General features: G+C 36.2%; 2 protein-coding genes and 1 pseudogene across 2 annotated transcripts; 1 reads left to right on the forward strand and 2 right to left on the reverse strand.

Moving 5' to 3' along the window:
- Positions 1-343: 343 nt before the first annotated feature.
- LOC148297480 (uncharacterized) lies at positions 344-2,193 on the reverse strand. The gene has a single exon (XM_088247214.1). It carries the CDS (start codon positions 1,838-1,840, stop codon positions 344-346), a length of 1,497 nt encoding a protein of 498 aa, XP_088103340.1. The 5' UTR covers positions 1,841-2,193.
- An 899-nt stretch (positions 2,194-3,092) lies between these two features.
- LOC110745799 (ATP-dependent RNA helicase DEAH13-like) lies at positions 3,093-9,827 on the reverse strand (annotated as a pseudogene).
- Positions 9,828-10,588: 761 nt separating this feature from the next.
- Positions 10,589-15,878, forward strand: LOC110772178 (uncharacterized; the record flags this gene model as incomplete). Its single annotated transcript, XM_088247509.1, has 6 exons — positions 10,589-12,915; positions 13,561-13,642; positions 14,049-14,323; positions 14,795-14,860; positions 15,039-15,154; positions 15,447-15,878. A coding segment is annotated over one exon (2,247 nt), but the record flags the coding sequence as incomplete, so codon positions are not given.
- Positions 15,879-16,181: the final 303 nt, after the last annotated feature.

Consider the following 16,181-nt stretch of genomic DNA (forward strand, 5'->3'; position numbering starts at 1 on the left):
ATTAAATAATAAATTTTATTAAAATTATAAGAGTTTACAACCGATGATATAAAACACTTTGGGTCTCATTAAAACCTTGTTTGAAAACATTACAATCAACAACAAATTAACTTGCATGTCCCTATGCTTCACCTTCATATGCACCTACAAAATAAAAATAGCAATGAAATCCTAATCACAAAAGATCATTTAAAATGTCTTCTTGTTGCAGTTTTAGAAGCAAAATCATCAATTATACTATTATATTTAATGTTTTCCAACATATCTCTTTCAATGCATAATATAGCTAGTCCATTTAGCCTATCTTGAGCCATAGTGGTCCGCAAATAAGATTTTAATAATTTTAATTTAGAAAAACTTCTTTCAGCAGATGCCACAGTGATTTCAAAGTTAAACCATCAATATAATCAAGTAGCACATTCCACCTTTTTGTTGAATTAGAGAATACCGTATATATGCATTGACATGCTCCAAAAAAAGATTTTGCTTTGACACATGACTTGGCCATATCACAAAGTATTAAGTTAAGACAATGAGAACCACATGGCATGTAAAATGCTCTAGGATTTATATCAAGCAATCTTTTTTGTACACCCATATTTTTCCCTTTCATATTTGATCCATTATCATAGCCCTGCCCCCTTACATCATCAATATTTAGTTCAAGCTTTTTTATTACATCTTGCAGTTCATTAAAAATTCCTAATCCAGTTGTATTTTGGACAATTAGAAACTCTAAAAAGTACTCTTCTATATTTATCGGAGTACATGAAACATCTACACACCTTAATATTAAAGTCATTTGTTCTTTGTGACTTGCATCAGGAGTACAATCAAGAATCACTGAAAAATACTTTGCCTCTTTGACTTTTTTAATGATTGTTTGTTTAACATTTGATGCTAAAATATCTATCAACTCATTTTGAATTTTATGGCTAAGATAATGATAATGAATTTTCTTATCTTGAATGAGACGAAAATGATGTTGCATTACTGGATCAAACTCTGAGATCATTTCAAGTAGGCCTAAAAAGTTACCATTGCCATCTTCAAAAACTTTTTCATTTGTTCCACGGAATGCCAAATTATGTGTAGCAAGACATTTCACAACAGCAATGATTCTGACCATAACATTTTTCCAGTGCAATGTGTCTTTCTTGATTAGCTCCTGTAGTTCTTTATCAATTGTTTGACTTGTTTTCAATCTTATTTGCAATTCAACACAAGACCTCAAGTTAGTAATGTGTTCAATACTTTTTTCATGTTGTTTAAGCTTATCACCAAGATGTTTCCAGTCTCTAGATCCTTCACTTGCTAACTGACTTCTAGCATGCATTGTTTTAAATAGCTTACAACAGAAACAAAACACTTTATCCAACTCCTTTGAGTACACTAACCATTTTCTATCATGAGTCTCCCCATTTGGTAATGTTCGAAGATAAAAATGTGAGGAAAAATGTCTGCATTGTTCATCAATAGGGAATTTGTGATTATTTTCTCTTATAGGACCATTTTCTAAAAGTAAATCCCTCATTTTTACATCAAGATTATCCCAAGCTCTTGGATCATAAATGTTCAAACTAGTTTCAATTTCATTTTCATTTGTGTTCTCATTTTCATTATGTTCTTCAGCTAAATTTGGTACTTCACGGTTCAAATTAATTTCAATTTCTTTTTCTTTTTCGTTCTCATTTTCATTATGTTCTTCAGCTAAATTTGGTACCTCACTGTTTTTAAGGAAATATTTATTTAAAGATCCTCTTAGGTTTTGAGCAATTTCTTCTTCCTTTTTCTTTTTTTGTCTTTTGAGATTTCCAGAAAGTTGCTTTTTAGGAAACATTTTTAAAAATTTAGCATAAACACACAAGCAATCAAGAACAATAAAAGTAAAACAAATTAAATGAAGACAAAGAAAGAACAATAAAACCTGAATTTTGGGTCTTGTATGCTGTGCTTTGGTGTTGGTGCTCCCAATTTCGGAGAGAATAATCAGCTTTCAACTCAAAATATGGCTTTGTTCCATCCACACTTAGTTCCAGAGAGAATTAGAATTAGAAATTGATTTCAAAGTAAAGCTGCAGACGGAGAGGGAGAGGTTTGCTTCTTGGGAAAACAAGACGGAGAGGGAGAGGTTTGCTTCTTGGGAAAAAATAAGGACGTTGTTGGCATCATTCTTTTTTATTATTGTTTTATAATACCAAGTAAAACTCTCAACTAATATCACATATGCCCTTTTACTTGTAGTTTTTATTTTCCTTTTTTTGCATATGCATATATATATATATATATATATATATATATATGGATTAAAAAAAAATTGTGTGCCCCAATCAATTGTGGGCCCCGGGCGATGGCCCTAGTTGCCCTGGCCAAGGGCCGGCCCTGACTTTGATCGATAGGTGGAAATCGATTCACCAAGACCCCAAGAACACAACTATTTTTCAGAATGTCCTTATTCAAGGGTGGAAGCCTCTGCTGTTTGAGGAACATGTGCTTCCCAATGTTACTTACCATTACCGTATTGACCTAGTGATTGCTTTCCATGACAATATTCATCAATCGTTTGCCGAGGTCATGTGCAACCTAACTGTTCCACTGAATTTTAATGTAACATCTTGTGATGGTTTCAACACAACAAAGTGCTCCTATATTCAATTTAAACTTGAGCATAATTAACTAGGCTCCTAAAAATTAAGGAGGAGCTCCTCCTTAATAATTTTAATCATTACTTTCAATTTTCTCCTTGTGCCTTACTTCAAATAGGTTCTTTGATTAATGTTTATTTATTTATTTATTTATTAAGAAAGTTTGTGCTTTCTCCTTAAATTTTTATTTTTATTTTCTTACCTTTAATCCGTTATATTTATTTATTTATTTATTTTTTATGGACAACCATATAGCCCATCGAGGCCAACTCGAACGAAACCATATAGGGCTGAATTAGAAACAGATGACCAACGGTGGAGGAATATGATCTCTTTAACCATGCAGGCTTGATACCGAACTGCATGAACTTTTTTATCTCCTACAGATGACCCGGAACTTCCTCTAATGCGTTTGGCAACCCTATCTGCCCAACCAGCGCATGTAGCCTAGGAGCTCTTCCTCATACAATAATAGAGGATTCTTATCATGGGAAACCCTCCAAACATGGCATTCCCTAAAGGTGTCAGTCTTCCATTGCTATCAAGTGCTTGAAGGATCTTCAAGCAACGCTCAGCTTCATCCAAGGCAGCACCCTCTGGAGGAGTTGGAAATGGAAAATTGGATACCTGGGATGGACACAAAAAAAAGGTCATATACTATAACAGCAGTCCTCCAGACGACAAAGATGAAACACAAGAAACATGATCTCTAAATAACATAATGGTAACAAAATAAAGCATACTTTCAGGTGAAACAAGCCAACGCTGCCCAAGAACTTAATTAGTAAGAACCATCCAAAACCATGAACATTAGAAGATGAATGATACATCTACAAGCATTAAGATACACAAACCAACAGGTTCAGAATGTTTAATTGCATGTTAATAGCTCAAAGTTTGGCCAGGAGACTTTTTGGACCCACCTTATCAATATTCATGGATTTCATGTAAAGTACAACACCATCAACAGGGACTTTAGATATTTCAGCCAGAGAAAAGTCAGGAAATATGTTACTATATGCTGCAGAAGAATACAGACGGTAACAGTATCCAGGCCCGGTTCTTCCAGCTCTTCCTGCACGTTGAGCAGCTGATGCCTTACTTATCCACCGTACTTCATAAATTTCCATGCCATTTGAGGAATTGTAGCTCTTCACTTTCTCTCTTCCAGTATCGACAACGTACCTTATCCCAGGTATAGTTTAAGATGTTTCAGCCACATTGGTGGCCACAACAACGAGCCGTTATCCTTCCCTGACTTATTCAAATACACGAAGCTGATCTTCCGCATGCAGCATGGCATAAAGAGGGAGAACATGCATTGTACCTGGAGAAGTATTCTCTTCAACTCCACTCTTTTTTCCCATGCTAGGATTGGATTGGTTGTGGCAAGCTTTTGGAGTAACTGAAATAGGTTGTTTCTCATCAGAGAATTGAAGTTAAATGAAGTTTTTGCGTCTCAAGCTTCAAAAGCGGCCTTCAGTGCAGTAATGCCCCCTTCCTCTCCTAAAAGATTTTCAACATCACCATCAATTTCTGGGCTAGCTTGGATCAATGAGTCGCCATAGTCACCAATAATTCCAGTTCATTCTCTGCTTCTGAATCATATGAATCATCCAACTCATCGTCATCTATATCAAACTGATCTTCATCATTATAGCTAAATCTATCAGTTTGATGGTCAGCCGAATTTCCATGAACCTCAAATGCTTCATTGATCTCCTTCATGTCTATTTCCTCAGTAGAACTTCTTTCAGAAACTTCAGTGACATCACTCCTAATATCCCCTTCAGATGTTTTTTTAAACTGTTCCTTTGAAACTCTACGTAGCTTTCGACACAAATACTCTACTTCCCTTCATTGATTGCTATACTTTTAGCAATTAAATACTTTTAGGCAATTAAATACTTAAATACATGCAATTGATTTTCGTATATTACATAATTTTCATTTGGACTCTTCAAAAACACTTGTAATCAGATTTGAGGCCTCCAAATGCCAAACTATTAAAATTATTCTCCTCTAAATATATATATATATATATATATATATATATATATGGGGGCGGATCCGTAGCACTATGTTTTTGACACAAATTTTACACATTTAGATTAACCCACTATCAATGGATGAGATTAAATCTAAACTAATTCCTTCTTTTTTAAATTATTATAAATTGAAATTAATTTTAATTAAATTCACCATTCTATTTTCTCTCGCTTCATTTATATTTTCACATTCTCCTATAAGAAAATTGCAATTGTGAGATGAAAAAATCATTTATTTCCCACTGTGGAAATTTTTTCCTTTCCCCATTCTCCTTATCCTCCTACTCTTTCATTTGCAACCCAAACTTGAAACATAAGGAAAGTAGGACAAAGTTTTGATAGGACAAAGTTTTGATAAGGAAGAGTGTTTCGTGAAGGTTTTTATGGTTCATATCATTTTTCTTTAGGGAAATGATTAAGAGAAGCCCACTTTTACAAAACTAAAATGCTATGTGAATCTTTTTAATCTGTACATCTTAGATTATAGGTTTCCCATAAGAGATCACTGCGATTGGGGATGAGATTTTGGCGAATAGATGTACAACATAAAGAGGAAATCATAGCAAAAACAAAACAAAGATGATTATTATTATTATTATACCAGTCCAAACTGAGGATAATTGAATAAAAGAAATCGAAGGAAAAAGCTGAAGAAAAAGGGAACCTCATAAACCCATTCATGGCCACCAATACAAAGCATATGTCTTTAGACTTTATATTGCTTGTTCTCAAGACTTTCCATGTGAAAGATAGATCTGAGTTTTCTTTTTTGTTCTTGTTTTTTGATTGAATTAAGTTGGATTGTTTCTAAGAAGAATGAGATTAATTATTGTTTATTGTGAATTTTATTGAGAGTGATTTTTATTGGCACATTAAAGTTACCTAGAAAAGTGGGGAATTTGACAACCAAAAAAAAAAAAAAGTGGGGAGTTTAATATTTTATTATTCATTCATTTGTAAATTAAATAGTGAATTCACATGTAATCTTAACGGTTGAAAGTGCTTCATCCAAAGGTTATAAAATTATGTCAAAAACATAATGCCATGGATCCGCCCCATATATATAATTTGGGGCCCTACAAATACGAGGCTCGTGGCCATCGCCCCCCTTGCACACCCTTTAGAGCATGTCCACCCATGAAGGCTAAGGCAAGGGCTGCCACTATTCATGTGAATAGTGCCAGCCTTGCCTTAGTTGGTTCCACCCTTGGAAAGCTAGGGCAAGGGCAAATACTATTCATTATACTTTATTTTCTATTTTTTTTATACTTACCATTAATTTTGATAAGCTTTTCAGATAATATTTTCGGTTGCAACGTGTCACTATTTATTATAAAATTATCACCTCAAATTTCATATAACATTTTCAGATAAAATTTTCGGATAAGATATTTGGTTGCCACGTGTCCATGTCAGATAAGATTTTAAGATTTTTTTAAAAAAAATTTATAATATCATATTTCAGATGAGATTTTCACCCTATAAAATTACGCCACGTGTCCCATGTCAGATAAGATTTTCATATTTTTTTAAAAAATTATAATCTCAGATTTCAGATAAGATTTTCACCCTCTAAAATTGCGCCACATGTCCTATGTCAGATAAGATTTTCAAATTTTAAAAAAAAAAATCATAATCTCATATTTCAGATAAGATTTTCACCCTCTAAAATTGCGCCACATGTCATCTCTATCTTCTCAATCCCTCTATAAAACTACACCATCAACTCATACATCTCACACCACATCTTATCTATTCCTTCAATTCTCAGATTTTACAAAACATATTTTACTCTCAATGTCAAACTTGAGGAGGGTGTTGGAGAGGCAAGAGAGAGAAGAGGAAGAAATCCAGAGGAGACGTGCTGAGGAAGATCGGGAGGCCGATGAAGAAAAGGAGGAAATGCTTGTAGCCTTTGCTATGCTTAATGAATCAAGGCAACACCACCGTCGTCGTGCCCAGAATGTGGATAGACGTAGGCAGTCTCGGGGTAAGAATCTCATGGAAGATTACTTTATCCCAAATTCATTATATCATGTTTCTAAGTTTCGAGAGAGATATAGAATGCAGCCACATTTGTTCCAAAAAATCATGCATAATATTTGTAATTACGACACATACTTCATTCAGAAGTATGATGCTTGTGGAGTTTTGGGTCTTCTCCCGGAGCAAAAACTTACAACTGCTTTGCGGATGCTTGCTTATGGGGCATATGCAGAGCAGGTGGATGAGATTGCAAGGATGGGAAAATCAACTATCCTAGAGTGCTTGGTGAGATTATGTGATGCAGTAGAAAATCTCTACACGAGGGAGTACGTACCTTCGCAGACCTTCTCCTAGGGACCTCCAAAGGCTTCTAAAAAAAGCTGAGACTCGAGGTTTCCCAGGAATGATTGGAAGTATCGATTGCATGCATTGGCAGTGGAAGAATTGCCCAATTGCTTGGCAAGGAGATTATGGGAATCGAAAGGGACAAAAAAGTATAATTCTGGAGGCCGTAGCTTCATTCGACACTTGGGTTTGGCATGCCTTCTTCGGAGTTGCCAGATCTCAAAATGACCTCAATGTGCTTGGTCAATCCCCAGTGTTTAATGATGTATTGCAAGGTCATTCTCCCCAGATCACGTACCAAATCAACAACACTGTATACTCTGGTGCGTACTACCTTGCCAGCAGAATTTATCCTAGGTGGACGACATTCATGAAAACAATTCCGAATCCTCAATCCCAGAAGGAAAAAAGCTTTGCTGCCTTTCAAGAAGGTTACAGGAAAGACGTGGAAAGGTGTTTTGATATCTTGCAAGCTCATTGGGCTATTATTAGGGGCGCTGTTCGGATGTTAGATGAGGAGGTGCTGCGAAGCATTATGATGACTTGTATCATCCTCCATAACATGATTGTGGAGGATGAGTATGATTATGAAGCTCCAGAGGAGTTTGAACCAGATCCCATGAACACGTCCTTGATAAGAATTTATGAAAGGCCAAAAAAATGAGGGCCGTCGGATTTCTGGGAAAAAAGCCATCGTAGCGCCCAGGAAGTGCCACGTGGCATTTTTCCATTGGGCCCTATCAGGCACTGACGTCACGTTGAAAAAATTTGAACATACCGCTCGTCAGACGTCGTGACATCATCGTGACGTCAGCGTGATGTCAGCGCCTTTGGGTTGGAGCCCAGGCAAGATCTACCCGTGGGCTTGCCCAGGTTGGTGGGACCCACCATTTGCCCGGGCTTGTTCTCTCGCGCTGGAGCTCTCTTGGGATGCTTTGGGGGGCCTTTTGCCCGATTTTGGCTCAAGGCTGGAGGTGCTCTTAAAGCTGGCACTGAATGTAACTTGGCTAAAGCGACTTGAATGTTTGACCTACAAATCATTGCCTATAATAGATGGTGGGAAAACTAAACAACGACATACGTATGGTGTGTTTGTAAGACCCGGACAATCTAACACGCAACCATAGTGTGACTTGCACCATGTCAAGACTGTAAACAAGACAAGGTGTGGTCGGCTTTTAAATAAGCCAAGAATTTTGGCCCTGTACCAGTGTGGATGAAGCAAGCAATAATATACTTATGGATGGTCCTACTTAAACCCAACATTAAGAAGAAAAAAAAATGGAAGAATTACGGCCATTGGATGCAAAGGTGAATGGGGCGAGGACAAGAGACATCAATTTTGTTATAGAAATTTAATATATATAAACGTAAAATGAACAGAAAAATTCTCTTGGTTAGGTCTCAAAGGTAGTGTGGATCATATAGGAAGCCAATTTGTAGTCTTGCTTTCTCTTTTTGGCTCATTTGATGCTTCTTTTTCAATTGTTTTTCATCAAACACCATAAGGGCACAAGCAAAGGGCCAACTTCGGGCATCTCCAAAGCTTTTTTCCAGTGAAAGGAGGTGCCTTGCGCCTCTGGAAAATTTTTCAGGATCACGGTTGATATTTGGTTTGGCTAGGATTCTTGTGTGTTCTATTAGTTGTTTTCAATTTGACTTACTTTTTTTTTTTTTTTTTATAAACATTCTTATGTAGGAATACTTTAGGGTATGGTATATTCATAAATTTTCAAGAATATTGGTGTTTACGGTTTTGCATATTTTAATGGGGCTTTTCAATATAGACTTGGTCAATGACCAAAATGTTGGGAAAGTATCTCGTATAACAGTTGTTGAATAAGGACCCATTTTTATTTATTACTTGGTTTTTATGATTATTTTACTCTTGATGCTAAATAATGGAAACAATATGTTTTTTCAGAAAAATAATGAAAACAAATTACAATTGTTTTTTTTTTCTTTTTCTTACACTAGCTCTTGGTCAGTTTCTGACACACACAGGATTCAGCGCAGATTCTAAAGTGGAATTTGGGTCGGATGCTGTCAATTTGGTATCAGAGCGTTAGGTTCAAATTCCTGTGGAATTCGCACCTTGTGTGCATCCTTAGGCTTTGGCAGTGTGGTATGTTCTGATGTGGAATAATGCCTCTCCGACGCAAAAGGCGTCACAAAAACGTAGTGAACTTTATGTTCGGGGTTGCAGAAGTCAATTGTGAATTGTGGCAAACCAAAGCGAAAAGTGACGATGTTTTGGGTAAGGTGTTACTTTATTCGTGTGGGCTTTAATGCCGCAAATGACAGGAGTAGAGATTATTGGATGCACTTTTATGCACGCATAAACTGTGTCTAATGTGTCCAACCACATGGCTAGGTCTTCACTCATTTTATCAAGGACAGAGAGCTTAGTAATAGATTGGTCACTTGTAAAGGTTAAGGACATTGCCGATGAGTAGTGACTAGATGAATCTGGTAACCTTATCGCATGAGATAGAAAGCCTCTTATACATACAGATGGAACTTGATTCATATAAAAGAAAATTGGAGGGCTCTAGAGAAGGAAAAAACGACCAATCTTTCGACAAACTTCCTTTCTTTCTTCTTGTTTGTAAGCTGAATTTAATATACTTTGTCGAGCTTCTAAAGTGACATATCTATCCATTGGTCCTTTTGATTTAGGTTGTGCTCTAAGAGCCTCATCAACTGCAGCACTCTTAGTACCAGGGTTTCCATATTCTTCATCCAATAAAATTTCCATACTCTGAGCCCCTCCTCCTGGACCATCCTCAATCTCTCTAAGCATTTCATTTTTCTTTCTTTTTTCAAGCTGAAAATTTTTCAAAGTTGCGGCACACTCTTTTTTCATATGCTCAGGAACTTTCTTACATGGTTGCATACCATGATAAGTTTGACTCAAATGATGCTTAAGTCTAGAAATTCCTCCACTGCATCTTTGATCACAAAATGCGCATCTCAAGTATTTTTTTCCCCCTCTATTTCTTTTGCATACTTCAATGCATGATCTTTTCAATTCATAGCTATAAAACAACACCATTAATATTTCTATGATACATATGATACATGTACGTCAAATTTCAACTATATCACATAAATGAATAAAATAACTAATATATTGCAAAAAAAATTTTAAAAAAATTATACGGAACTTCAAATTACAGTTGCGAAGAATTAGAGAGAAAAATAAAATGGCTTACTTGCAGTCAAAATATGAAGAGAATTCTTGAAATTGATGGAGATTATCTGATAAGGGTAGAAATTAGGGTTGTACTATATATATCCATGTGTTAATATATTAATTTAGAAAAAAAAAAAAAAAAAGAAGAAGAGGTAAGTAGAATAAAGCTATAACCGACTGGAGTTAGAAAAGGCAAGAAAGATATTAATTCTTCTTGCCTTAAGTTAATTAAAAAAAAGAAAACAGAAAGTTGCGTATTTTTTTCTTCAAAACACTCCAAGTAAAACGACGCCGTTTCATTTAAAGTTTTTTTAAAACACTACAATCGAAACGACGTCGTTTCATTACAATAAACCTAAAAAGAATAACACGCGAGTCGTCTTCCTCGCGAAGTCATCTTCCTCACAGAGTCGCAGCCAATTTGCAGACTCACAAAATTTCTTCCGGTTCAGAAGTGTCCAGACCTGGCGCGCCTTGCTCCGCCTCGCTCCGCCTGGCCACGCCTTGCAACGCCTCCTCATGCCTTCCCCGCGCTAAATGTGCAACTCGCGAAACAGCTGACCGCCTTGGGCGATTTCCTGCCGCCTCGCTCCGACGCGCGCGAAGGCTTGCCTTTGAAAACACTGCTCAGCATGCAAGTCCATGCCTCCTCTGGTAACTTTGCAAAAGCCCTGGACTTTTTGAACTCAATGAGAAATGTGCCGGGCAAACCCACTGTGCATGATTTCAATGCTTTGCTTTACTCTTACTTAAAGTCACAAAGTGTATTATTAGAATATGTGGTTCAGGTTTACCATGGAATGGAAAAATTCGGGCCCACCCCAAATGCTTCGACTTTCAATGTGCTTTTGAATGGTATGCTATCGCTTGGTCATCTAAAAGATGCTTTTGTGATTGCTGAAGATATGTTTGGCGGTGGGTTCTTACCCTCGTTTACTTCTTTGTCGAAAATCTTGAAAAAGATGCTTCAAGTTGGGGATTTAGTTAACTCAATTGGCGTTTTTAAGCTTATGTTGAAGTTGGAGTATTTTCCGACCGAACCCAGTTTGAGTTTGTTGATTTCTAAGCTTAGTAAAGCCAGGATGATCCAAGAGGTGTGGTTTGTATGCTATGCTCTTATGAGTAAGGGTCATTTTTTTGGTGCTTATGTCTATAACCCTATACTTTGGGCTTTATGTAAGTCCGGTCAGAGTTATAATGCTTTGGAATTGTATTATTGGATGAAGAGGAAGGGCATTGTACATAATGCGTGCTCTTATACTGCTTTAATTTATGGGTTTGGTAGAGAAGGTTTGTGGAGAGATCTTCTTGGTTGTTTAAATGAAATGGAGAGTGATGGATGTAAGCCTAGTGTAATAACATATACTATAATTATTAAGTTTCTTTGTGGTGAAGGGAGGATTGCAGGGGCATTAGAATTTTTCGCTAAGATGGAAAGGGAAGGATGCGAACCAGATATGACCACATACAATGTGATTCTTCATGAACTTTGTCTTCAAGATAGAGTGGACGAAGTCTTTTGCTTACTTGATATGATTGAGAACAAAGGATTTTCTCCCAATTCATACACATATGCTGCTTTGGGCGGAGGCCTGTTAAAAACAGGTAAGATTGGGATTGCTTGTGAACTATTGCTTGATGTGATTACAAGGGGCTGCTATGTGGATGTTGCTGTGTACAATATATACTTCCATTGTTTATGTCACGAGAATAGATCAAAAGAAGCACTGTATTTATTGAAGAAAATGATGGAAGAAGGTTTAATGCCTAGTAATGTGTCATTTAACACAATTTTAAAGGGTTTCTGTAGAGAAAATAACATTTCAAAGGCTTTGAAGCTCTTGGACTGCTTTAAGTGGGATGAAAATGGGCCTGATGTGGTTTCCTTCAATACGATTTTGTCTGTGGCATGCAAACAGAAAAAGCATTCCATGATCCAGAGGGTATTGAATCGTCTGAAGAATGGAGGTGTTCAGCCTAATGCTGTTAGTTTGAATTGTTTGATTCAGTACTTTTGTAGGGTTGAAAAATTTTCAGACTGTTTGAAGCTCTTGGATTACATGACGTGCAATGGTTCTAGTCCCACTATTGTCACTTTTAATGTGCTGCTAGGCAGCCTTTGCAAGAATGGTTTAGTTGGAATTGCACAACAGGTTTTTAAGCATCTCAGAAACACTGGATTTTTCCCTGATACAACTTCTTATAATATTCTTATTCACGCCTTCATAAGAGAGGGCAATAAGGTGATGGTTAATCAATTGGTTAATGACATGTACAGCCAAGGACTAAAACCAGATCTCTTTACCTATGGGTCCTTAATTAGTGGCCTCTGCAAGGAAGGAAAGGCATCTGTTGCTCTTAAGCTGAGGGATGAAATGGTAGAGAATGGGCTTGCCCCAAGTATTGTAATTTACAATACCCTATTGGAGGCAATGTTCCAGAGAGGTACTTATTCAGACGTTTTCTCGTTATTGAAAATTCTGGTTCTAGAAGGCTGTCAACCTAATGAGGCAACTTTTGAGATCCTTAACCGACCAATATGCAAAAGTTGGATGAAGGGATCTGTCGAGGTTGCAAAACTTCTGGAGCTTGTGGATGAATGCAAAGCTAATTGATTTGGGGTCATTGACTCCATATAAAGCCTTTCTCTTAAGCAGTGAAGAATTATTCCAAAAAAATTAAAATCTCCAGTCGGGTATAGGAACCTTATCTCATATCAATTTAGCGGCTTAAGAACTTTTATCTTTATTTTATTTGGTTATTTGTTGTATCGATTTGAAGATAGAATGATTGTAAAAAGTTTTAATGCATCTAGTTCAAACTTTCCATTCTATCCCCTATTTGCTTTGTTTTTATGCTTAGTTTGTGCATAACATAGATCAGAAACCGTTTTTGTTGCAAGTAAATCAAATGCATCTACAGTTTATTCCATCGCCTTCAAGAGTAGGTCAGAAACTGTTGTAAGGTCAATTTAAGTAGATAGTGTATTCCATTATCCTTAGTCATCACTTCAAGGTATTTCTCAGAGGTGAAAAATCCCTGAAATTTTTCAACAGTTTTTCTGGCATTCAGTGCAATTTTTTTCCTTGGCCATTCTGGGTAATAATGTCACTGGTTTTTTGCTGTTATTTTTTAATCCATTCTATTTATTTGCTCATTCTAACTGGGTTATGCTGTTCAGTGAAATCATAACCTTGTTTGTTTTTAAAAAAACAATTTTTATAATATTTAAAAGAAATCATAATCTGATTGAAGCTTCACAAATAGATTATTCTGTGGTAGTTGTTTCTACTTGGTTGCCTTTAGATTCTAAAATGTTTATTTGGTTGTTTGCTTTCAGGCAGAAATTCAGCGTAATCTTCAGAAACGAAGAGGTCATGGACTGCTATCTATACTTCAGCCGAAATTCAGTGGTGTACTAGGTAAAGCCCTTGTGATGCATAGTTTTCTTCTGCTTTCCGTACTTGGTTATTTTTCTTCTTTTTGCTCAGTTGAGATGCTCTTGATTCTTTTGCTTTAGTAAATATCCCAGAAATTAACAACAGTTCGTTTAAGTATATTTAGCCATGAATTTCAAGATTTGTTATTTCAATGTTTTTGGTTAGATTTACAATAATGACATTGAGTTGTGTCCCTGATATACTAAAGGAATGATGCACTAGAGCCATTTCAAACTCTTTTGGATTGAATTAGATCAATACATTAAAAACAACAATAATTTATCTTCACTTATTTGGGGTTCCGTGTTGTGTTACTTTCTCATAAACAACTACTGTTTTTCTGTATAACATGTCTAACATTGGTACTTGTTAATGTACCATTATTTAGATCACTGTTTAGAAAACAGTTCTGGAGCAAGCAATAGCCGATATGAGCTTCAGGGAAAATATGCGTTTCCTGGCACATGAGATTGCAACCCAGCTGGAAGGGAAAAGTGTGTCTTGTTGGAAAGGGCAATGGCTGGGCATCTGGGTAGTGTCATATCTTCTATGGGGAAGTGGAGAATGAGACTTGAAGTTCCTAGAGCTGACGTTGCTGAGATGCTTCCCCTAGCCAGACTTGTTTCTCGAAGTACAGATCCTGCTGTTCATTCAAGATCAAAGGTTGCATCCCATTTAAATAAGTTGGAAATAGTATATCTAACAATTGTCTCTTTTCAGTCTAGCCCAAAGCATTAACGTTGTCATTTAAATAGCATTTAAGTGTTAAACCATTCTCATTCCTTCCATTGTTGGAGAACACCCCCCCTGCCCATGCTTCTTTAATAGTTAGTAAGTTAGGAGAATGCCATTCATATAGCCTTATAATTGGAAAAAAATATCAAATGTCTCATGTATTTTTCCATAATACGTTACTCCAAATATAGGAGTGATGGTTCACATGTTTTCAAATAACTAAAAGAAAACATGAAAACAATTCCTTGTAGCTCACATTGTTTTGACTCTATTGAAAGATGCATGCTTGTTATGCATTTTAATTATCTGATTGTAGATTTTTTACTTATCAAAAGTAATTCAAAAAATGAAAAAAAAAAAAAACCTGACTCTCCATGTTTGTGTGAAATTTGCATGCAGAATCGCTTTATTCAAAGTTTGCAGTCAGTGGGATTATATGTTGAAAGCCTTAAAGAACTACTTGAGGTACTTTATTGATGAAACACCATTGGATCATTTTTATTTGAAGCTCTAGTGATGCATATCACTAGGTGCACATGAAATTATCTGATGATGCCTTTATGTAAATTTCTTTTTTGTTTCCAGTGATGAGATAATCCGGGGACATTATGTATTTATGATTGTCATTAATCCATTATTTCAGGTTATGCGGCGACACTATACTCCGTTAAATGAAGTTATTCTAGAAGACATCTTCCAGGTTTAACTTAGCATGGGTCTTGTGATGCAAGTGGTGGTGTGGGCGATGGGGATACAATTGTACGTATCCTTCCAATCCTTGCATCAAATATCATCCAATACCTTTGTGTCTAGAGAATTCACTTATGAATATCAAAATTTCAAAGAGATGGATACTGATTTTTTGGGACACAAATAATAGTAGATTGAATGAGGTTTCTCTGAGAAAATAAGCATAACTCTTGCTAGTCAAACTTAGGAAATGTATTAGTTAGAGCTGGACTACATAGCAGCCATGGTTACCTTTTGGTTCTTGGCATGTAGGCTTTGTCGTCTACTAATTGGTTTTATCATTATCTCTTTCGTCAAGCAGAATTTGATTTTCATGGGGAGGTTTGGGAGTGCGGAACCTTCAGGTGACTCAGCGTGTTCTGGCAGTTGGTGCAAACGGCAGCGACGATGGTTTGCGCCTGGAAAAGATGTTTATTCAGAAAGATAATGCCACAATTCATGCAGATGGGACTATTGTTAGGGTCTAAAACGAATCTTCACTTTATTGTTGTAAGTTTTCTTATTTTTGGTTCATTATCTTTGTTTTGTTTGAGATCTTAGAATTAAAAAAAGGTTCCGTGCGCCTCCCTTTCCTCGGAGAGACCTTTGAGTTGCTCATTCCTAGCTACCTTAAACCATTCATCAAAAGAAGGATTCAAAGGGACACCAACTATATATCTTCATATACTAATTAGTACTATTAATTTGATTGTAAATTTCCATAATCATTATCAAATTAATCTAATTTGGTTTACATCAATTGCCAAACCTTTTTTTTTTCTGCAAAATATTTAGTTTTTCATTTTGTGTGGTTGTGAAATACGTCGTCATCATCTGAAGTATAATTAATGTATGCCTTTTTTTTTCCATTCAATATAATTTATGCATGTACGTGGGATACGTATGTGTCCACATTTTGATCACCCTTCGAGTGTGTTTAGGTGAGGAGTTTTATCACAAAAGTTTTCGGTATAATTAAGGAGAGTTGCTCTTAATATATTCAGTTTTAGACAGTCTCTACCCTGTCTAGCAACAGATTTGTGCAGCACGACTCTGA

Source organism: Prunus avium, chromosome 1 (genome assembly GCF_965620075.1).
Source record: "Prunus avium chromosome 1, drPruAviu1.hap1.1, whole genome shotgun sequence".
Classification (NCBI taxonomy): domain Eukaryota; kingdom Viridiplantae; phylum Streptophyta; class Magnoliopsida; order Rosales; family Rosaceae; genus Prunus; species Prunus avium.

Bases quoted from the DNA above. Each gene is read 5' to 3' on its own strand.
- LOC148297480 (XM_088247214.1), bottom strand. From the start codon at position 1,840: ATGTTTCCTAAAAAGCAACTTTCTGGAAATCTCAAAAGACAAAAAAAG.